At 32.7% G+C, this 24,001-nt stretch overlaps 1 protein-coding gene and 1 pseudogene across 1 annotated transcript; both read left to right on the top strand.

Moving 5' to 3' along the window:
• Positions 1-2,308: 2,308 nt before the first annotated feature.
• LOC107606079 (Pyridoxal phosphate (PLP)-dependent transferases superfamily protein) lies at positions 2,309-4,978 on the top strand. Its single transcript, XM_016308042.3, has 2 exons — positions 2,309-2,679; positions 3,544-4,978. The coding sequence occupies exons 1-2, from the start codon at positions 2,467-2,469 to the stop codon at positions 4,690-4,692; spliced, it is 1,362 nt and encodes a 453-aa protein (XP_016163528.1). The 5' UTR covers positions 2,309-2,466; the 3' UTR covers positions 4,693-4,978.
• Positions 4,979-16,825: 11,847 nt separating this feature from the next.
• On the top strand, positions 16,826-19,868 carry LOC148554293 (uncharacterized; annotated as a pseudogene).
• The last annotated feature ends 4,133 nt before the right edge of the window (positions 19,869-24,001 follow it).

Below are 24,001 nucleotides of genomic sequence, written 5' to 3'. Positions count from 1 at the left end.
GTATAAACACCAAGAAACCTGCTGAGAAATATTGGAAAACGGAAAAGACATTCACTACCTAAAGAAATATAGGCATCCTTTACTAATTAACACATATAAACTCGAACATATATTCAGAAACATCCATTTAGAAGGGTAAAGGAACATTCTGCTGCATAACAGGAGCAACATCCACGTGGATGTTGCCTAAAACAAGCAGCTATCTACACAAAAACACGTTGTGTATGGCCTAAAAAAGTAAATACTTTAAAAGCAGTATCACAAGTGTCTCAAACAGATACAGAATCATGATTTTTCTAGGTATCTTTCTTCTTCTGTTGTTTTTTTCCCTTGCTTAATTTTTTCGTAAGTAACCCCGCACGCTGCAACATGGTCTTTGTGCTCGGTGCTGTGCAGGGGTTCTCACTTCCTTAAGTTTGTTTTTGGGCTGGTCACGGCATACAGGATGGTTGTCTAACGCCGAAAGTAAAGCATCTTTCAATTCCTACCAATTGCAAATAGCAACATTGAAATTCTAACAATTGCAACTTCCTTTTCCCTAATTTCAGAAACATCCAAGTTCCAATTGCATCAACTTACCAAAATAAAGCAATTTAGAGAACAACATCCAGCGATTCAACAAAATTTAATCCTTCGTATAACACACCCTACTTGAAGATGTACATTTACAAAATCAATCAAGAACCATCCACATACGCATTAGAACGAACATCTGTTTAATATGATCAGCAATATATAAACAAAAAATTTGTGGATAAAATGGCGCTGTTTCACCATGTGTAGATAATTGAATCCTTTGTATTTTTCTATTTAAATTGCAAACCACGCGTATCGAATACAACACATTTGAGCATATACATGTAGAGTAAACTAAGTAGTAATTAATCGCCTAAATTTGAATACTATCAAAGACACCAACGCTTAAAATAAACAGCATCCAATCTTTTTAATGGGAAACAAACGAAATTTTGTAGCAAAAAAAGTCCAATTTAAAAAAAAAACTGCACGATCGAATCTCCACACATGCAACTCAGCAAAATCCAACTCCTAAAGATAAAGCAACTTTCAATCTCTAACAATTGCAAACAAGAACTTCGAAACTCTAACAATTGCAACTTCCAATCCCTATTTTCAGCATCATCCAAGTTCCAATTGCATCAACTCACCAAAATTAAGCAATTTAGAGAACAACATCCAGCAATTCATCAAAATTTAATCTGCCGTAGAACACACCCTAATTAAACATGTGCATTCACAAAATCAATTAAGAACCATCCACTTACCTGTTACAGCCGTTTGAGAATGCTTGTAGAACTGAAGTCGGCGACTGAACTAAAGGAAACCTGTCCACGCCTCCAGCAAGCAGAGATGGTCTTCACGTAGCGGCGTTGAGTGTATCGGACAATGGACAACTGGTTGACGCAGATGGTTGTTGTTGCATGCGTGGCGGAGATGTGACTGAAACCTCTAGAAGAGAGCCGCTGAGGATGCACCGTCGTCGTTGGGAGGGTGCATCGTCGCTGGGGATGGTGCTCGCCGTGGTTCTGCGCCGCCGTGGGGGATGGTGTTTGTGCTTGCTGATGCGCCGCTGTGGGACAAGGTGTACGATGGCTTTGAGTTGGAGGGTGAGAACCGATGGGAGTAGAAGGTGTTGGGGTGAAACAGTAAAATTTAAACAATTAGGGTTATAGCTGAGTAATTCGGGAGATGATTTTGGTAAATTGGGCTTTGGGATCCAACCCAAAAGTTGTTGTTAGAAGTTGGCTGATCCCACTCTTGGTTCCTAGTGGAATTGATTGTAATAACAAGTGGTTTATAATTGCCAACGAGCTACAGCTCAAATGACATAGTCTCTCTATGCTCACCTCGAAGTCGTGGGTTCGAGTCTCATTCCTAACTTAAAAAAAAAAAAAAAAAAACAAGTGGTTCATAGTTTGATTACGAGATCTTGTCAAGAGGATGGGTTGAAACCAGTAGACAATCCAAAGACCAAATCTAATATGTCAACGAGGTATAGCTCAAATAGCATAATTTTTAGATACTTACCTAGAAGTCGTAGATTTGAGTCTCACTCATAGCCTTAGGAAAAAAAAACCAAAATATAATATTCATCTATTTTCACTCATTAAACATTTTTCGCAAGTTTTTTTTTTTTTTTTTTTTTGGTCATGAACATTTTTCAGTCTTAAATTCGATGAATGTTAGTTTTTTTTTTTTTTTTTTGGCTACAATGATGTTTGTTTAGGTATACTCCCGAGGGGACTTGGGCCTAAGTATATTTATGTCAAAAGTCCAAAATGTCATTTCCATTGTACTCCAAAAAAAAAGTGCATTAGTTTGATGAAAGGAAAAGAAGTTGACCCCCAAAGCTATCATCATCATTCATCATCCAGTGTCCACTGAAATGATGTAGGAAACCAATGAACAAAATTTGGAATCAAATTCCATTAAAATCAGTAATTTAGTATGCAGGTTCATTGTACCTGCACTCACCCACCCATGAGATTTGCGCCTTCTTCTTCTTTTCCCAAATTCATTGGCTTTTCAAAGCATTTCCACACTCTTATTGCTCCTTCTTCCCCAAAGTTATCGCCTTTCGTTCTTGCTGCCACCATGTCCACCGACACTCTTCCCACTCAGAATCACACCACCGCCACCACCACCCAACGTCCTTTGCAGGTTACACCTATCACTTCTTTTTTTTTTCTTTTTCTTTTTCAGATCGTTTTATTATATCTGCTCCAATTGTTCAGCTAGTTTGATTTCCTTGATGCAATTGTATTTCACATCATGATGCAGTGTTTCTTTGCATTGGTCTTTTGTGTGTCTTTCTGAATTGCTTAATTTTATGGTAAAAAGTTTGTAATTTGGTACAACTTAGTTTGTTGGAAGATGCTATTATGATTAGCTTGTTAAACCTTCCTAATCAAGATGCAATGTCCTAGTAGATTGAGTAGAGCTTGTAATGGGGGAAGAGTTTGGCTTTGTTTTCTTGTTTGTAAACTACCTAGTCATGGTTTATGTGGAACAGGAAAAGAAGAATGCTGATGACTTAGCTCTTAAAAGATATTATATTTTTCTTAAGATATCTCAATTATGATAAAAAAAAAAGTTTGGTTTGCGGATCTGAGTTCCATTTAAGTGTTTGTCGCTAGTCAATGGGTTGCTGCAAACACAAGGCGGGATTCAAACCTCCAACACTTACTTATGTGGACTAGTGAGTTAACCACTAGTCCAACCCAACTTGGTTCTCAATTATGATAAATTAGTTTGTGAAAGATCAACATTCTTACAAACTAGTTCCTAAACAACAAATTGCTAATAAATTAGTTATTAGTCCCTAAAAAAGGTCGTTTGATAACACTAAAAAGCTCAGTATTGAGTACCATATTAGGGACTAATTTATCAGTGTTTTGATAGCTGAGGGGTCAAATTGGTGATTGTCCTGCAAAAATATGAAAGATACAAAAAGTAAATAAATAAAAATGATAGCACTGCCAGCTGTTGTATCTGATGCTTGCTAATTATGTATTTGTTTGTTAGGTTGCAAAGCGCTTAGAGAAGTTCAAAACAACAATCTTCACCCAAATGAGTAGTCTTGCAATCAAACATGGAGCCATAAATCTTGGTCAAGGATTTCCCAACTTTGATGGTCCAGATTTTGTGAAGGAAGCAGCGATTCAGGCAATCAGGGATGGCAAAAATCAGTATGCCCGTGGCTATGGAATTCCGGACCTGAACCTTGCCATTGCTGAGAGATTTAAGAAAGATAGCGGACTTGTGGTGGACCCTGAAAAGGAAGTTACAGTTACATGTGGGTGCACTGAAGCAATTGCTGCAACTATATTAGGATTGATAAACCCTGGCGATGAGGTTATTGTGTTTGCTCCCTTTTATGATTCTTATGAAGCTACTTTATCCATGGCTGGTGCAAATATAAAATGCATCACTTTGCGCCCTCCGGAATTTGCTGTCCCAATCGAAGAATTGAAGTCAGCCATGTCGAAGAATACTCGTGCCATTATGATAAATACTCCTCACAATCCTACCGGAAAGATGTTCACCCGAGAGGAACTCGATTCCATTGCATCTCTTTGCATTGAGAATGATGTTCTTGTTTTTAGTGATGAAGTCTATGATAAGTTGGCATTCGATATGGAGCATATTTCACCCGCTTCATTACCTGGCATGTTTGAGAGGACAGTGACTATGAACTCCTTGGGAAAGACATTCTCCTTAACAGGATGGAAGATCGGGTGGGCCATAGCACCCCCGCACTTAACATGGGGAGTGCGACAGGCACACTCTTTCCTCACTTTCGCAAACTCCACTCCTATGCAGTGGGCAACAGCAGAAGCTCTTAGAGCACCAGAGTCTTACTATGTGGAGCTAAAGAGAGATTACATGGAAAAGAGAGCTATTTTGGTGGAAGGATTGGAATCTGTTGGCTTTAAGGTATTTCCATCAAGAGGAACCTATTTTGTGGTTGTAGATCACACGCCTTTCGGACTGGAAAACGATGTAGCATTTTGTGAGTATCTAATTAAGGAGGTTGGGGTGGTGGCGATTCCTGTCAGCGCATTTTGCTTGGATCCAGAAGACGGAAAGAATCTTGTCAGGTTTACTTTCTGCAAGGATGAGGGAACACTGAAGGCTGCAGTTAAGAGGATGAAGGAGAAGCTTAGAAAATGATCCTATTGCATGATCAAGTAATGTGATGTGAAATCATTACAAAAGTGTTGAGTTGTAGTAACTTCTGTCTTCTGGTTTATTGAATTATATGCTTGGCTATCTAGTCACAGGTCCTCATAAGCTGGTAATTCATGTTGTTCAGAGTTCATCTAACATTTTTGGTTAGGGGTAGTTTATTCTTTTTCATGTTTTCATGGATCTTATCCCCTGCCCCCAAGCCTTTTCCCCCCTTGTTTTGGATGTAATGTAGGGAATAAATAATAATATGGATGATGATATTTTGATATTGGGGTATTGGCAAATTTATTTTGAACTATGGCATACTAATTAATATTAAGATCTGAACATATTATTCAAATGGCAGGTAGATCTGAGGGAATTAGTTCAAGTTATTATGAGTTGAATATTGATTCAAAGAAATGATTGCCAAACCCTAATTGAGGAAAGCAAATGATGAATTGTAGTAATGGGGCCTAGAAGAAAAAGAACAAACTAATGGATAAGGATGAATTGTTTTTGTCTGTAGTTTGTGCATGCTAGAAGAAAACAATAGCCCTAAATATAGGTAAATCATACAATTTAGTAATGTATATAAAATGTATTATACAAGGAAGAAAAAAAAAGGAAGAAAAAACTAAATTGTCAATTATTAGGATGCAATAATTAGACATATACTGACCTAGTGATGAATCATAGTTAGGAAGAATGAAAATGAAAGGACAATGAAATAGAGATTATTTACATATAAATTGCTTGAGAAGACTTAAATTTGAGTGCAGTCTGAATCATATATAGTGTTTTATACAGGGATTAATGCCTGCAACCAATGTATCTGCAATGATTTGACAATACCTTAACTCTTCCATTTACTTATTCTTTTTGGGTCATCACTTAATTAGGGTAGTAGAATCATTATCAGTTAAGGGATTGCACTAAATCTTTGTGAATCGATCTGAAAAAAGAGAATGAGGATCAAGGTAAACTATAAAACTATAGCCTTGTCAGGCCCACCTTTTGGGCCCATTTAAGAGACAAAGTGGTTATACATGTGCTATGCTCTATACCTTAGGCCCATTTCGATTTAAATTATCTTGGTTTCTTGTTTGTACTTGGTATGGGAAGACACGATGAGGATCAGCAATGTTTGATTATCACAAGCTTCTACTCTATTATTATAACCACTGAATTTTATATTTGCTTATTTATTATCTTTTTCCTTGTGGCATTCATGCCATACAAAAATTGCTGATCATGCTCTAATTTTCTTTTCTCCCGTGTAGATAACAATTAAATTTCATGATTTTTTTTATGTAAGTTTAGGCCCACAAGTATCAATCTCATAATGAGGTATACTCAATTTGCGGCTTAGGTCTGGCCCACTGTAATTGCAAGATAAGGAGTAGGAGAAAAAAAGATTAAAATAATAATATCAAACATGACTTTGAGATCCACTTGTATTAGGCTATTTGCACAGCAAATTGAATATGACTAAAATTTTGATCTGATCCATATTAAAATTACCAGATTTAATATTTATATTTTTTAAATTTAGATCAGTTATATTTATGGATTAGATTAAATATCAAATATAAGATATAGGGTAAAAAATCATAATAAGCCAAGTCAAGAATCATGTAACGTAAATACGCCAAAACGAAAATCGTTTCAGTAATAAGCCAAATCATATTTTTATATAATTCGAACCATGCTGGTTCGAATTCTATTTCTACATAATTCGAACCAGCTTGGTTCGAATTATACACAAACACACGCACACACATAATTCGAACCAGCTTGGTTCGAATTACACACAAACACACGCACACACTAATTCGAACCAGCTTGGTTCGAATTACACACAGTAATTCATGGTATAATTCGAATTATGCTGTTAAAAAATTAATAATTTATTTAAAAAAATTTATTAAAAAAATTAATAATTTAAAAATTAAAAAAATATATATTTTTATTTCATACGTTAAAAAAAGCTAACAAAATATTTAATTACGAGACTTCTTTAAAATATTAATGAGCTATCAATTCGAATTCCATACAATACTTTTCTGTCCATTTTTAATAGTTCATGAATATTTTTTAATAAATTTTTTTAATAAATTTTTTTAAATTATAGTACAAAAAATATTTTATCCTATGCAAAACAATTTAAAAAAAATGGCTTAAAAAATGTTAGGAGTACTATAAAAATTTGTAATGTTATAATAACTTAGGTAAATACATGCATGTACTCAAATTTTAAATAAAATACTCTACATAGTCAATAATAATTTAGAAATGAAAGAAAATATTTTATTTCATACAAAATAATTAAAAAATATATTTTATTCTATACAAAATAAAATTAAAAAATGGCTTAAAAGATGTTATGAGTACTATAAAAGTTTATAATATTCTAGTGATTTAGGTAAATACATGATAAAAATATTTTTTCTTTAATTTCTAAATTATTAGTGACTATGTGGAGTATTTCTTTAATGTCTTAAGTCATTAGGACATTACAAATTTTTATAGTACTTCTAACATCTTTTAAGCCATTTTTTAAATTATTTTGCATAGAATAAAATGATTTTTTATGATATAATTTAAATAAATTTATTAAAAAATATTCATGATAATTTTTTAATAAAATTATTTAAATTATATGGTGAGATATTACATGATTCGAATTACGCATAGGGAAGTTCGAATTACTCTGATTCAAATGATATGGTGAGCAATTCGAATTCTATACAATACTCTTCTGCCCATTCTTGATAGCTCATGAATATTTTTTAATAAATTTATTTAAATTATACCACAAAAAAATATTTTATTCTATGCAAAATAATTTAAAAAATGGCTTAAAAGATGTTAGAAGTACTATAAAAATTTGTAATGTCCTAATGACTTAGGACATTAAAGAAATACTCCACATAGTCACTAATAATTTAGAAATTAAAGAAAAAATATTTTTATCATGTATTTACCTAAATCACTAGAATATTACAAACTTTTATAGTACTCCTAACATTTTTTAAGCCATTTTTTAAAATTATTTTGTATAGAATAAAATATTTTTTGTACTATAATTTAAAAAAATTTATTAAAAAAATTTATTAAAAAATATTCATGAACTATTAAAAATGGACAGAAAAGTATTGTATGGAATTCGAATTGATAGCTCATTAATATTTTAAAGAAGTTTCGTAATTAAATATTTTGTTAGCTTTTTTTAACGTATGAAATAAAAATATATATTTTTTAATTTTTAAATTATTAATTTTTTTAATAAATTTTTTTAAATAAATTATTAATTTTTTAACATCATAATTCGAATTATACAATGAATTACTGTGTGTAATTCGAATCAAGCTAGTTCGAATTAGTGTGTGCGTGTGTTTGTGTGTAATTCGAACCAAGCTGGTTCGAATTACGTGTATGCATGTGTTTGTGTATAATTCGAACCAAGCTGGTTCGAATTATGTAGAAATGGAATTCGAACCAGCCTGGTTCGAATTATATAAAAATATGATTTGGCTTATTGCTGAAACGATTTTCGTTTTGGCGTATTTACGTTACATGATTCTTGACTTGGCTTATTAAGGTTTTTTACCCTAAGATATATTTGTAAAACATAAAAATATTTACAAATTTTATTTTTATAAAAATATTAATAAATTTTTTTTTATTCTTTTAAATAAGTTTGTTCTTAAAATATTATTAACCATATTTTTCCTAAATAATACAACATATAAAAAAAATTGTGTTTGTACTTTTACATTGAAAAGTTATAAATATTTTTTGAAAATATCTATAAGGAGATAGTTTTAATTTAATTTGTAGATTCTAAAATTAAAAAAATTAATATAATCTTATATATTAGTGAGTATCTATATTTATTTTTATTGTTTATTATATTATATTTATGTTTTTAAAATTATTTTTATTTTAATTTACTAAATATAACTGTTATGATTTTTGAAAAAATATCTTTAAAAAAATTAGTTTTAATAAACAAATTTTGAAAAGCAAAATATTTACTAAATTATATCTACCGAATTTAATAAGAGTTAAGCTTAATTAGTTACTGAGATTTTCTTTTTTTTTTCCGTAAGATAATGAAATTTTGACAATATATAATTGAAAGAAAGGGATATATTCTATTTGATTTCGAATAAACAACTTTTAAAAAAAAATCTAAACCTAAATTAATTCGTGAAAAGCGTGAGAATAAAAATATAACTATACTTTTTTTTCTTCTGACTAATAATAAAATGATTTTGCAATATTTAAGTAAAGTTATTTAAATTAAAATATTTTTAATCATTTCTTTTCATTCAAGTCCTATATTTAAAGCGCCAATGAGTTATAGTTCAAATGATATAGTCTCTCGGCTAAGGATTCGATGGTCCCAGAACGTTTAGACCATTAAATGGTCTCAGAACAAAACATGTTTTTTAAGTTTTTTAACAACTGCTAAATAGTCCTTTTCTAATTTTAATTACAAATTAACCCCATATATTTTATTTAATTATAAAAATTATTTTTTATTTTATAAATTATTGTTTTATCATTCATCTATTATGTTTATTAACAATAAAAAACAAAAATAATAACGAATTAAATCTTCCATTGATCGTAATAAACTTTTTGGCGATCCCAATCGGTTAAAAGTTTATCTTTGATCCATGACATTCGTCCAGGGCTGTGAAATCGTGTTTCTTAGAAAATCAATCGATTGGATTAACAAAACAATCGATTGAATTTCAGGTTTCTCATAACTCAATCGATTGGACTACAGGTTATCACAAAACAATCGATTGAAAATTGTAAGGCACTATGGTTTTCGCAAAAATCAATCGATTGTTTATATTACCCAATCGATTGAACGATGACTAGAAGGTGGGTTTTTTATAATTCAATCGATTGTTTATATTACTCAATCGATTGAAAGCTTCAAAGCAACTTGAGGTCTCACAATTCAATCAATTGGGTCAATTCAATCGATTGGTTGTATTACCCAATCGATTGAAGTCATTAAAGCAATATGGATTTGCCCAATTCAATCGATTGGTTTTGTTACCCAATCGATTGAATTGTGTACTACGCCGTTTTCAATTTTCTTATCGTTTTTATAAATTATTATCTTATTATTCATCTATCTTATCTTTAAAATTCTATCTTCAATTCTATCTTACGATTGGATTCATTAGTAAATTAAGATTATTAGCTGTATTTTTTTAGTAGTAGCAATAACTACAGAATGTATATCGTATGACTTGGGGCTAAATTAACTTGTACTAACCTCATTTATTGCCATTCACTTTCTCCTGATTCTTGGTATATTTATATATATAGTGTATTTCCTAGTTAAGTTAAGATCCTCCTCATGCTACCAATCATAGTAGATTGTTGTTAGTTTTTAAATTTACCTCACTTTCATATTATGCATTTGTAATATGGATCAACTTCCTTAAATATTTTAGCACTAAAAACGTATAAAAGCTACTTGTAATTTTAACATAAATGCTAGTGGTAATTGATAAAAAACAGAAGAAATATTTAAATACATCTCAATGAAAACATAAATCTAGTCATCTAGAAGCACGACAATTTTATTCCTCTGCATCATTTTCTTCAATATGACAACTACATTATAGATCCTGTCAGCAACCTTCTCCACATATCCAAAGCAAGCATACCTCCAATTGTTTTTGAAATACAAAAACTCAATAATTACCCCAGAAACCAGTTACAAAGCCAATGGATACAATTGAGTAAAAAAATGCTTTTTCTAGCTGGTCATTTTTCCTATCTTCATCTTCATAGCCTTCAAAGGTAGGAACATGATGAGGACCATCACCGGGATAATATTTTGGGAGTGGAGCTCCACTGAGATATTGGTTACTAGTGTAGCTGAGTGGATCGTTCAAGGTTTGAAATTGATTTTCAATTGGAATTGATCCTGAAAGGTTGTTGTATGATAAATTCAAGTGACTTAACAAATTTAAGTCAATCATGTTTCTTGGAATAGCACCACTAAGATGGTTATGAGACAAGTCAATAGACTCTAATGACCTCATGTCTCCAATCCTTTCAGGAATCTTGCCTGACAAATTATTTTAAAAGAAATTGAGTCCAACCAATTTTGAAAGGAAAGATATTCCAGTAGGAATTGATCCAGATAAGAAGTTATTTGACAAGTCCAAGTTGACTACACAAAACAAAGTCATATCAATGTAATCAAGTTCTCTTTCTTTGATGACTTGCTTCATACCCTCTTGGTTCTACCAATCCAAATTCCCCTTATATGAAGAAATATATGAAGTTATTCCTGTAATATTGGCAATGCAATGAGGAATTGGGCCTATTAATTTATTTTCAGCAAGGTCCAAGATATGCAATGCATTAAATTGACAGAGGATTGAAGGAATGCCACTATATAACCAATTTCTTCTCATCTTAAGAAATTGGAGGTATGAAAATTCACTGCCATTCCAAGAAGGTATGAAATCTGACCGTTGATTCTCCCCAACATCTAATAATATCAAGTTTTTCATGTTTGACAAGAACGAAGGAAGTTTTCCTTGAAACTTGTTATTATTCAGATGCAGCCACTCCAATGATGAAAGATTTCAAATTGTGCTTGGAATTTTGTCAGATAACTTATTGTTGGAAATATCAAATCTGAACAAGAATTTGAGATTCCCCAATGAACTTGGCAACGAACCATTCATAAAGTTATCATTAAGAAGCAAGAACCTCAAGTTGGGTGTTCTGGGTTGAAGGATTTCAGGAATGGATCCAGTTATTCGATTACAAGACAGATCTAAGTACACGAGGCTCATAACCTGAGGCCACGAATTTATTAATCCATTCATTGTGCCTTGCAAGGAGTTTGAAGAAAGATGAAACAACTTCAAATTTTTTAGTTGACCTAGGTTTTGAGGAATAATACCACTCAAATTATTATAAAAAAGAAACATAAGACGTAGATCCACAAGTTTTACAAAACTGAGCGGTATTGATCAATTTAAAAAGTTAACTGCAAGACTTAACTTTCTCAATTTTGTCAAATTTTTCATAGAAAAAGGAATGGGACCGGAGAATGAATTATATGACAAATCAACTTCTATCAAATTTTTAAATTGTCCCAACTAACTGGGCAAAAGACCACCGAATTTATTCACATTCAATTGCAGGTACTCTAAAGCATAGCCATTACAGCTAGATAGAGTTCCTTTGTCATTGAAAGCCAATCCTTGACAATTGCTACCGGAAAAATCCAAGTATTTTAGATGATAAAAATTTTTCAAAATTGATGACAGAAAACCCTCTTCTATGGTAGTGACTGTGGAATTATTCAGAAAAAGATCAACACGGACAAGACTCTTTAACTCGCCTAACCACAATGGAAGTGAATTAAAGTGGTTGTTGAAAAGTCTAAGATGTGTGAGAAATGTCAAATTGCGTAAAGCATAATGAAGTGGACCATAAAGATGATTACTCTCAAGATTTAACTTAACAAGGTTTTCAAGCTTTCCCAACGGTACTATTGAACTCAGGCTGTTTTGACTGAAGTCAAGGGACCTAATGGAAGTCATATTCTGAAGAGTAGAAGGAAGTTCACCAGCAAAACCACAGCCCCTAAGAGATAGTATTTGAAGGTTATCAAAATGAGAAAACTATTGTGGCAGCCAAGTTAAATTCAGAGTAGAAGAAAGATGGAGCTCTTTAATGGAGGTCAGGTTTCTCAAAGGATCAAAGACTGTAATTCTGTTGGAAGACAAATCCAGTTTGACAAGATTGTGAAGATTGACTAACCATGAAGGTACAGAGTTTAGATCGTTGCCTGAGATGTCAAGGACTTTGATGGAAGTGGTGTTTTGAAAAGCATGTAGGACTGATGAATGGCAATTAAACAAATTTGATGCAAGACTGAGGAGTTGGAGACAAGTGAGATTTGTGAGAGGGAAATATGACACTTTTGCAAAGTTATAGTAAGATAGATATAAATGTAAGAGAGAAGGAAGCATGTTGAGTACCTTATACAGATTCATGGGGAGATCCATATCTTTCAAGTTAAGATATTGTAATGAGGAAAGTGGAGCAAGCCAAGTACTTGCAGTAAGGTTTTTGAAAGTGAAATCATCGAGATAAAGAGCACGCAAGTTGGTGAGGTTGCTAATACTGCTGCTGGGAATGGGAATAGCGTCGCCTTCTCCTCCTTGTAGAGAAAGATAGCGTAGGCGTTGCATAGAACCAAGGAATTCTGGAATGGGATGGATATAAAGTCTAGAAAGATCCAAATAAGTCAAATGTTGAAGTTCAGACAGATATGGATTAACATCTTTTAAAGCATCCATCACAGGGACAAATATCATCAACATCAGGCAGCAGTGGTTCTAAATTTGAATCAGTGAAAGAATCCGAACAGGAATCGTTGAGATCAAGCATGACAACATGTCGAGTGAGATTATTGTAGGCTATGCCTTCCCATTCACAGCAGTCATCATCGCCTTCCCAAGATTGAAGTTGTGGTTCCAAATAAATAGGATCCTCATCATAAAAAAAGTTCAAACATCCTTTGAAATTAAGGAGAGCCTGTCTTTCTGGCTAAAAGCAGGCATAGGAAGCTCTAATTTGAGTGATAAGTAGCACCACCACAACCACAGTAAGAGCAGTAGTGTTGCTAGAGTATTCTTTTCCTTTCATTTTTCACCAAGGAATTCAAACAAGTTAAGAAAGAAGCTATGCTCAAGGGTTTTTTCTCGGACTCTTTACTTTCAACAAGAGCCTAAAAGGCAAAGATATGTATGTAGTAGTGTTTGGTATAGAAAAAGAACTCCTCCAACCTCCACATTTATAGTGTGTCTAACTCTCACCAAAATCGTTAGTGCATGTGCGAGGAAATTTCTTAGAAATTTCATTGTCCACATTCATAGTGTGTCTAACTCTCACCAAAATCGTCATTGAATGTGCGAGGAAATTTCCTAGAAATTTCATTGCAACGAGTCAACGACACAAGCGGCGCTAGCTTAGGACTTGGAGTTTTCTAAAGAAAAGTCTTTCTAATTTACAATGTACTTTCTAGCTAGTATCCCTCACACTACATTGCTTAGTGGTTACCAGCTAGTATCTCTCACAGACGTGTTCGAGCACGTCCCTGGCCTCTCGGACGTGGCTCGCGTCGTCCAATTCAAGGGAATAATAGGCCAAGCAGCGTCCTCTTGGGCGTCTCTCATCTGGGACATTCTTCATATTTGGGCAATGCATGGATCCCCTTGGCTCTTGGGACGTGGCTCATGCTGACACAATTAAGTAAAGACTTTTGTTGCTATAATTCACTAGGATTGATTCCTTGCTGAATTTTTTCAGTTTTGGAAGGTTTTGAGATTTGAGAAGTAAGTTCTTGGTCTACGATTATTATATTTTTCGTGACTGAGATGTTGCCCTGATAACCACAAGGACGATAGTTCTCAGTGGTTAAAGAACTGACATTGTGATTCTTCTGACTCAGGAGTGAACATTTAGTGGGGTGTTTTGTTTTATTCATTATTTCTGTTTTGATGGAGCTACAGAATTTGGAGTTTATTTATTGGATAATTCTATGATGAAGAGATTTTTGAGTGGAGAGAATAAAAAGGAGTGTATAGATTTATTTTTAAAAAATAAAATGATACAGTCTCCTAGATAGCTATCTATCTATCTATGAGAGTGAATCTTCATCTTTTTACCATAGCATGCACTTTATTTATTTGTTTAATTATTTATTATCTTATTTGCAATTAGATTTTTTTTTTTTTTTGGGTTGGAGAGGTGGGTTGGCAATAGATATTGTGGTGTATTTGCTTATCTATTGATTATTGTTAGCAATGTAACGAAAAAATGTGGATCTAGGAAGAATCTTATATGTTTTGTTTCTTTTGTGTGTTATTTGGTTGTAGCTTGAGGAAGGAGGAAGGCAAGGGGGAATTTGAGGTTGTTTCCACCTGCGGATCATCCAACGTTGGAGTTTCACCTCCACACGATGATGCAGAAAATAGCTGCATCACTGCTTATGTAATTTGAGAAATGGGTGCTACAGGCGGAGTCTTCTGGAACCATTCTCAAGACACCACTGGATTCTCAAGCCGGTCTCAGCTCAGAGGAGGTCCATGTTTAGGTGTTCTGATTTTGTATTTTTGTTCATTTTTAGTGGTGTTATTTAATAGTGGACACTTTTTCCCTTTCTTTACCCTCTCTACTTGTTTTGTAGTTCAGTTTGATTGATCTTTAGTAATTTGTGGAAACGCAGGTTATCAAGGCCAAAAAGTGGAGACTTGAACGTGCACAGAAGACAATCAGTGACTATTGCTTGCTGGCTGGATCCCCAGTTGATGTTAATGCTCATTATTCTATCCTCCAATGCTCCAGCATATCAGAAGTAATCCCCAGTCAACCTACAAAGCTCCAATGCCGTAGAATAATGAGCATTAGCATCAACTGGGGATCCAGCCAGCAAGCAGTAGTCACCGATTATCTTCTGTGTACGTTCAAGTCTCCGCTTTTTGGCTTTGATAACCTGCGTTTCCACAAATTACCAAAGATCAATCAAACTGAACCACAAAACAAGTAGAGAGGGTAAAGAAAGGAAAAAAGTGTCCACTATCAAATATAAATAACACCACTAAAAATGAACAAAAATACAAAATTAAAACACCTAAACATGGATCTCCTCTGAGCTGAGACCGGCATGAGAATCCAGTGGTGTCTTGAGAATGGTTCCAAAAGACTCCGCCTGTAGCATCCATTTCTCAAATTCCATAAGCAATGATGCAGCTATTTCCTGCATCATCGTGTGGAGGTGAAACTCCAATGTTGGACGATCCGCAGGTGGAAACAACCTCAAATTCCCCCTTGCCTTCCTCCTTCCTCAAGCTACAACCAAATAACACACAACAGAAACAAAACATATAAGATTCTTCCTAGATCCACATTTCTCCGTTACATTGCTAACAATAATCAATAGATAAATAAATACACCACAATATCTATTGCCAACCCCCATCCAACCCAAAAAAAAAAATCTAATTGCAAACAAGATAATAAATAATTAAACAAATAAATAAAGTGCATGCTATGGTAAAAAGATGAAAATACACTCTCATAGATAGATAGATAGCTATCTAGGAGAATGTGCCATTTTATTTTTTAAAAATAAATCTATACACTCCTCTTTATTCTCTCCACTCAAAAATCTCTTCATCATAGAATTATCCAATAAATAAACCCCAAATTCTGTAGCTCCATCAAAACAGAAATAATGAATAAAATAAAACACCCCACTATATGTTCACTCCTGGGTCAGAAGAATCACAATGTCAGTCCTTTAACCACTGAGAACTATCATCCTTGTGGTTATCAGGGCAACATCTCAGTTACGAAAAATATAACATTCGTAGACCAAGAACTTACTTCTCAAATCTTAAAACCTTCCAAAACTGAAAAATTCAGCAAGGAATCAATTCTAGTGGATTATAGCAACAAAGGTCTTTACTTAATTGTGTCAGCGTGAGCCACGTCCCAAGAGCCAGGGGGATCCATGCATTTCCCAAACATGAAGGACGTCCCAGATGAGAGACGCCCAAGAGGATGCTGCCTATTGTTCCTTTGAATTGGATTGCGCGAGCTATGTCCTAGAGGCCAGGGACGTGCTCGAACACGTCTGTGAGAGATACTAGCTGGTAAGCACTAATGTAGTGTGAGGGATACTAGCTGGAAAGCACATTGTAAATTAGAAAGACTTTTCTTTAGAAAACTACAAGTCCTAAGCTAGCGCCGCTTGTGTCGTTGACTCATTGCAAGGAAATTTCTAGGAAATTTCCTCGCACATTCAATGACGATTTTGGTGAGAGTTAGACACACTATGAATGTGGACAATGAAATTTCTAAGAAATTTCCTTGCACATGCAATGACGATTTTGGTGAGAGTTAGACACGCTATAAATGTGGAGGCTGGAGGAGTTCTTTTTCTATACCAAACACTACTACATACATATCTTTGCCTTTTAGGCTCTTGTTGAAAGTAAAGAGTCAGAGGAAAAACCCTTGAGCATCGCTTCCTTCTTAACTTGTTTGAATTCCTTGGTGAAGAATGAGAGGAAAAGAATACTCCAGCAACACTACTGCTCTGGTTGTGGTGGTGCTACTCATCACTCAAATTGGAGCTTCCTATGCCTGCTTTTAGCCAGAAAGACAGGCTCTCCTTAATTTCAAAAGATATTTGAACTTTTTTGATGATGAAGATCTTATTTATTCGAAACCACAACTTCAATCTTGGGAAGGTGATGGTGACTGCTGTGAATGAGAAGGCATAGCCTGCGATAATCTCACTCAACGATCCATGTTCGGATTCCTTCACTGATTCAAATTTAGAACCACTACTGTCTGATGTTGATGATATTTGCCCCATGTGATGGATGCTTTGAAAGATGTTAATTCATATCTGTCAAAACTTCGACATTTGACTTATTTGGATCTTTCTAGACTTCATATCCATGCCGTTCCAGAATTCCTTGGTTCTATGCAACGCCTATGCTATCTTTCTTTACAAGGAGGAGAAGGCGACGCTATTCCCATTTCCAGCAGTAGTATTAGCAACCTCACTAACTTGCGTGCTCTTTTATCTCGATGATTTCACTTTCACCAACCTTACTGCAAGTACTTGGCTTGCTCCACTTTTCTCATTACAATATCTTGGTTTGAAAGATATGGATCTCCCCATGAATCTGTATAAGGTACTCAACATGCTTCTTTCTCTCTTACATTTATATCTACCTTACTGTAACTTTGCAAAAGTGTCATCTTTCCCTCTCACAAATCTCACTTGTCTCCAACTCCTTAGTCTTGCGTCGAATTTTTTTAATTACCATTCATCAGTCCTACATGCTTTTTAGAATACCACTTCCATCAAAGTCCTTGACATCTCAGGCAACGATCTAAACTCTGTGCCGTCATGGTTAGTCAATCTTCACAATCTTGTCAAACTGGATTTGTCTTCCAACAGAATTACAGTCCTTGATCCTTTGAGAAACCTGACCTCCATTAAAGAGTTCTATCTTTCTTCTACTCTTAATTTAACTTGGCTGCCACAATGATTTTCTCATTTTGATAACCTTCAAATACTATCTCTTAGGGGCTGTGGTTTTGCTGGTGAACTTCCTTCTACTCTTCAGAATATGACTTCCATTAGGTCCCTTGACTTCAGTCAAAATAGCCTGAGTTCAATAGTACCATTTGGGAAGCTTGAAAACCTTGTTGAGTTAAATCTTGAGGGTAATCAGCTTTATGGTCCACTTCATTATGCTTTACGCAATTTGACATTTCTCACACATCTTAGACTTTCCAACAACCATTTTAATTCACTTCCATCGTGATTAGGCGAGTTAAAGAGTCTTGTCCGTGTTGATCTTTTTCTGAATAATTTCACAGTCACTATCATAGAAGAGGGTTTTCTATCATCAATTTTGAGAAATTTATGTCATCTAAAATACTTGGATTTGTCTGATAGCAATTGTCAAAGATTGGCTTTCAATGACAAAGGAACTCTATCTAGTTGTAATGGCTATGCTTTATGGCACCTGCAATTGAATGTGAATAAATTCGGTGATCTTTTGCCCAGTTGGTTGGGACAATTTAAAATTTTGATAGAAGTTGATTTGTCATATAATTCATTCTCCGGTCCCATTCCTTTTTCTATGGAAAATTTGACAAAATTGAAAAAGTTAAGTCTTGCAATTAACTTTTTAAATGGATCAATACCGCTCAGTTTTACAAAATTTGTGGATCTACGTCTTATGTTTCTTTTTATAATAATTTGAGTGGTATTATTCCTCAAAACCTGAGTCAATTCAAAAATTTGAATTTGCTTCATCTTTCTTCAAACTCCTTGTAAGGCACAATGAATGGATTAATAAATTCGTGGCCTCAGGTCATGAGTCCCGTGTACTTAGATCTGTCTCGTAATCAAATAATTGGATCCATTCCGAAAAGCCTTCAACCCAAAACACCCAACTTGAGGTCCTTGCTCCTTAACGATAACTTCATGAATGGTTTGTTGCCAAGTTCATGGGGGAATCTCAAATTCTTGTCCAGATTTGATATTTCCAATAATAAGTTATCTGGCAAAATTCCAAGCACAATTTAAAATCTTTCATCATTGGAGTGGCTACATCTGAATAATAACAAGTTTCAAGAAAAACTTCCTTCGTTCTTGTCAAATATGAAAAATTTGATATTATTAGATGTTGGAGAGAATCAACTGTCAGGTTTCATACCTTCTTAAAATGGCAGTGAATTTTCATACCTCCATTTTCTTAAGATGAGAAGAAATTGGTTATATGGTGGTATTCCTTCAAGCCTCTGTCAATTTAATGCATTGCAAATCTTGGACCTTGTTGAAAATAAATTAGTAGGCCCAATTCCTCATTGCATTGCCAATATTACAGTAATGACTTCATATATTTTTTCATATAAGGGGGATTTCGATTGGTGGAACCAAAAGGGTGTGAAGCAAGTCATCAAAGGAAGAGAACTTGATTACATTGATATGACTTTGTTTTGTGTAGTCAACTTGGACTTGTCAAATAACTTCTTGTCTGGATCAATTCCTACTGGAATATCTTCCCTTACAAAATTGGTTGGACTCAATTTCTCCTACAATAATTTGTCAGATTCCTGAAAGGATTGGAGACATAAGGTCATTAGAGTCTATTGACTTATCTCATAACCATCTTAGTGGTGCTATTCCAAAAAGCATGATTGGCCTAAATTTTTTAAGTTACTTGAATTTATCATACAACAACCTTTTAAGATCAATTCCAGTTGAAAATCAATTTCAAACCTTGAATGATCCACTCAGTTACACTGGTAACCAATATCTCTGTGGAGCTCCACTCCCAAAATATTGTTCCGGTCCTCATCATGTTCCTACCTTTGAAGGCTATGAAGATGAAGATAGGGAAAATGACCAGTTAGGGAAAGTGTTATTTTACTCAATTGTATCCTTTGGCTTTGCAACTGGTTTCGGGGTAATTATTGGATTTTTGTATTTCAAAAACAATTGGAGGTATGTTTGCTTTGAATATGTGGAGAAGGTTGCTGACAGGATCTATGATGCAGTTGTCATAAAAAAATGATGCAGAGAAATAAGATTGTCGTGCTTCTAGATGATTAGATTTGTGTTTTCATTGAGATGTATTTAAATATTTCTTCTGTTTGTCATCAATTACCACTAGTATTTATGTTAAAATTGCAAGTAGCTTTTATACGTTTCTAGTGCTAAAATATTTAAGGAAGTTGATCCATATTACAAATGCATAATATGAAAGTAAGGTAAATTTGAAAACTAACAACAATCTACTATGATTGGTAGCATGAGGAAGATCTTAACTTAACCAGGAAATACACTATATATATAAATATACTAAGAATTAGGAGAAAGTGAATGACAATAAATAAGGTTAGTACGAGTTAATTTAGCTCCAACTCATATGATATACATTTTTGTAGTTATTGTTACTACTAAAAAAAATACAGCTAATAATCTTAATTTGCTAATGAATCCAACCGTAAGATAGAATTGAGGATAGAATTTTAAAGATAAGATAGATGAATAATAAGATAATAATTTATAAAAACGATAAGAAAATTGAAAACGGCGTAACCAATCGATTGAATTGGGCAAATCCATATTGCTTTGATGACTTCAATCGATTGGGTAACACAACCAATCGATTGAATTGTGAGACCTCAAATTGCTTTGAAGCCTTCAATCGATTGAGTAATATAAACAATTCGATTGAATTATAAAAAACCCACCTTCTAGTCATCGTTCAATCGATTGGGTAATATGACCAATCGATTGATTTTTGCGAAAACCATACTGCCTTACAATTTTCAATCGATTGTTTTGTGATAACCTGTAGTCCAATCGATTGAGTTATGGGAAACCTGAAATTCAATCGATTGTTTCGTTAATCCAATCCATTGATTTTCTAAGAAACACGATTTCAAAGATAAACTTTTAACCGATTGGGATTGCCAAAAAGTTTATTACGATCAATGGAAGATCTAATTTGTTATTGTTTTTATTTTTTATTGTTAATAAACATAATAAATGAATGATAAAATAATAATTTATAAAATAAAAAAATAATTTTTATAATTAAATAAAATATATGGAGTTAATTTGTAATTAAAATTAGAAAATGACTATTTAGCAATTGTTAAAAAACTTAAAAAACATGTTTTGTTCTGGGACCATTTAATGGTCTAAACATTTTGGGACCATCGAATCCTTAGCCTAGTCTCTCCATACTTATCTAAGAGGTCGCAGATTCGAGTCTCCCTATCTTTGATAAAAAAAAAAATCCTATTTTAAAGCTTAAAATACTTATTTTGGATATGGTAGGGTATTTCAATTATTTTTCTATAATGGCTCAAAGCCTCAAACTCTATGAAAAAGAGTTCTCACAAATTGACCACACAAAAGAAAAAAAAAGAAATAAAAATAAAGATAATTAATTTATGGTTTGTAGCTATGCTTTCTATTGGCTAGCCATTAATGTACAATTCTCAAATGCTCAGTGAGTAATAATTATGGTTAACCTTGAACCACTTGCAAACTTGTGTTTGGTGATAATTAGAACTAGTATTGTAACATTTTAGGAGTAATTGAATTTATGAAAATATTTGATAAAAAAAAGAATTAGTTAAAAATTGGTCAGAATTTATTTTATTTAATATTTATTAATTATAATTAATATAAATAAAAATTTTAATTAATAAATATTAAATAAGATAAAATTTGACTATTTTTTGTCTCTTTAATATTACTGTTTATTTCTTTGTTGCTATTATCGTAATTCAATTTTTCAAGAACCTAAAATTAGGAGTGTAAAGATACCAAGTGAATCAATCACTTATAATGGAAACATTTGCTAAAGAACTAACGTAATTAATGGCATTCTCTTAAGTTAGGAATTATTAACACACGTACTTTTTCTTTATGAGAAAGCACCATCTAATTTCAACAAAGTATTAATATATTTTATTTGAAAAGAAAATTTGTCTGAATTAATCCCAAGTCAGAGGAAGGTAGCAACAAGTACTACTATAGATCTTTGTTAATTAATAGTAATTGTTGTTTAAATGCATTTAATGTGCGTTAATTATTTAGTGCGCTTTGAGCTAGCTATATTGCAGGCAAGTTGATGAAACATGAAAAAAAGAATATCATCATCAAGAACTGAAAGTTGAATATCCTCCAATCAGAAAAATAATAATCGGTTCTTACTTCTTAGGGATGACAATCGTAAGGAATGATGTAACATATATATATATATATTATTAAAGTTTGTGTTTATGATGGTTGTTAATTATAAATTTTTATTTTTAAAAATAAAATTTTTAATAATTTTTTAAATTAAATTAGTTAAATTTTGATTTAACTATTAAATTAGTTATTTTAATATTTTATCAATCTATTGACCAATTCAATTTTCAAAACCTTGAAAATAACAGAAAGTCTTTGAGACATTGAATTGACAAAAAGACTCCTATCAAAGACATTACAAAAACTAAAGAAATTTTGTTTTTTTTTACGGTTGAACTTTTTTCGTTCATATCTTAAAATGAGATTCATTTCTAAACCTAATTAATCATGATTTTAAAAATTGCCATTTACAATTCTTGATGAAGAAATTAAATCAAGTCACGTCTTTTCAATTCTGGTTGCTAGCTGCACATAATAAAGTAGCTGAAATTCCCAAATGATTTGTGTATGTTAGTCATTGCTTGGCATAATTGACTTAGTAACATCAATGTTATTCACCGAAAAAATATATAAAATGGTAAATGATTGAAGGATGATAAATTAGTGATGTACAATAATTGACTAAGCAATTTTTTTTTTCAATGTCCAAACGGCACATTAATAAATTAAAGAAGGAAATTAATTCATGTGATAGGAAGAATAATAATCCAACACATTCACCACCTTGTTTGGTTGACGTCAATCGATTATTACACGAATTTAAATTAATTAAACATGTACTGATTTGAGTGATTTCACCGTCGTCGCACATGAGGAAGTAACAAAAGAATTTCATTTATTTAAATGATGAAAATTAAAGAGGGGATAAGAACAAATAGCCAACTATACAGATTATAAATAAATAGTTAATTAGTAATAATGTTCAATGCATGCACCCACTTATGTTTCATTCGGAATGTTCAGCCATGCCTTTCTACCTTTACCTTTGGTTGAATAGCACAGTAGAAAACATTGAACTTGATTATCATTAGAATTATACATTACATAAACGAAGGAGGAATACATTTGGCTTCTACATAAAAAGCAAATAATGACATGAATGGATGAATGTAACTTGTTCTCTCTCTTATATTATAGATCTCCTTACTTTGTCTTGTATCTGATTTGGTGTTATTTGCATGTTAATTCACTTGTTTATTTTTATTATATATGTGTAAAAATAATAAAAATAAAATTAAGATGGTAAGTGTTTTGTAATTTAATTATGATGTATCGACTTTAAAATTTTAGAAATAATATTTTTTATGAATTATATATAATATAGATATAGAAGTACAGGTAAAATAAATATAAATATTACACTCTTCCAGTAATCTTATATAATTTTTGCATTAAAAATAAAAATTTTATTAATGTTTGTTTTCATCAAGTCAATCCTAAACAAACGTGTTATATGGTTGAACCGCTTGGAGAGAAAATCTATTTCCTTTAAAGTTAATATTTTTAATATTTATTTTTGCATTTAATGTATTATAGAAGAAATAAGTAATAAAAATACGACTTGATCATCATGTCCCACAAAACACCAAGATATATAACATTTTAATTACAATTAAGTTATTTTCTAACAGGCAATTAAATTGTTAATTACATATAACATGCATCCAGTTCAATAAATGATCAGCTGATTGAACTAATCTTACAATATTTTGACTAGTAGATTTCCTATTCGATTTTGATAATTGTGGTTGAAAGTATAATCATATTGATCATCCTGAGTATTTGACAAAAATTGAGCAAACAAGAAGGAGAAAAATATCTATTATTCATCCAGAGAAGTAGAAGAAACACACAACTTGATATTTGGTCCCTTGTATTGATATGAATAGTAGTTGAATACAAAAAAAAATGATGCTTTTTTTTCAAAAAAAGAATCTGGATGATAATATAAACCATACAGATAAAGAGGCGCCAAGGCATGCAAATTCCATTACT

Source organism: Arachis ipaensis, chromosome B7 (genome assembly GCF_059453495.1).
Source record: "Arachis ipaensis isolate K30076 ecotype BB chromosome B7, ASM5945349v1, whole genome shotgun sequence".
Lineage (NCBI taxonomy): Eukaryota > Viridiplantae > Streptophyta > Magnoliopsida > Fabales > Fabaceae > Arachis > Arachis ipaensis.
This window is presented reverse-complemented; position numbering and strand designations above follow the sequence as displayed.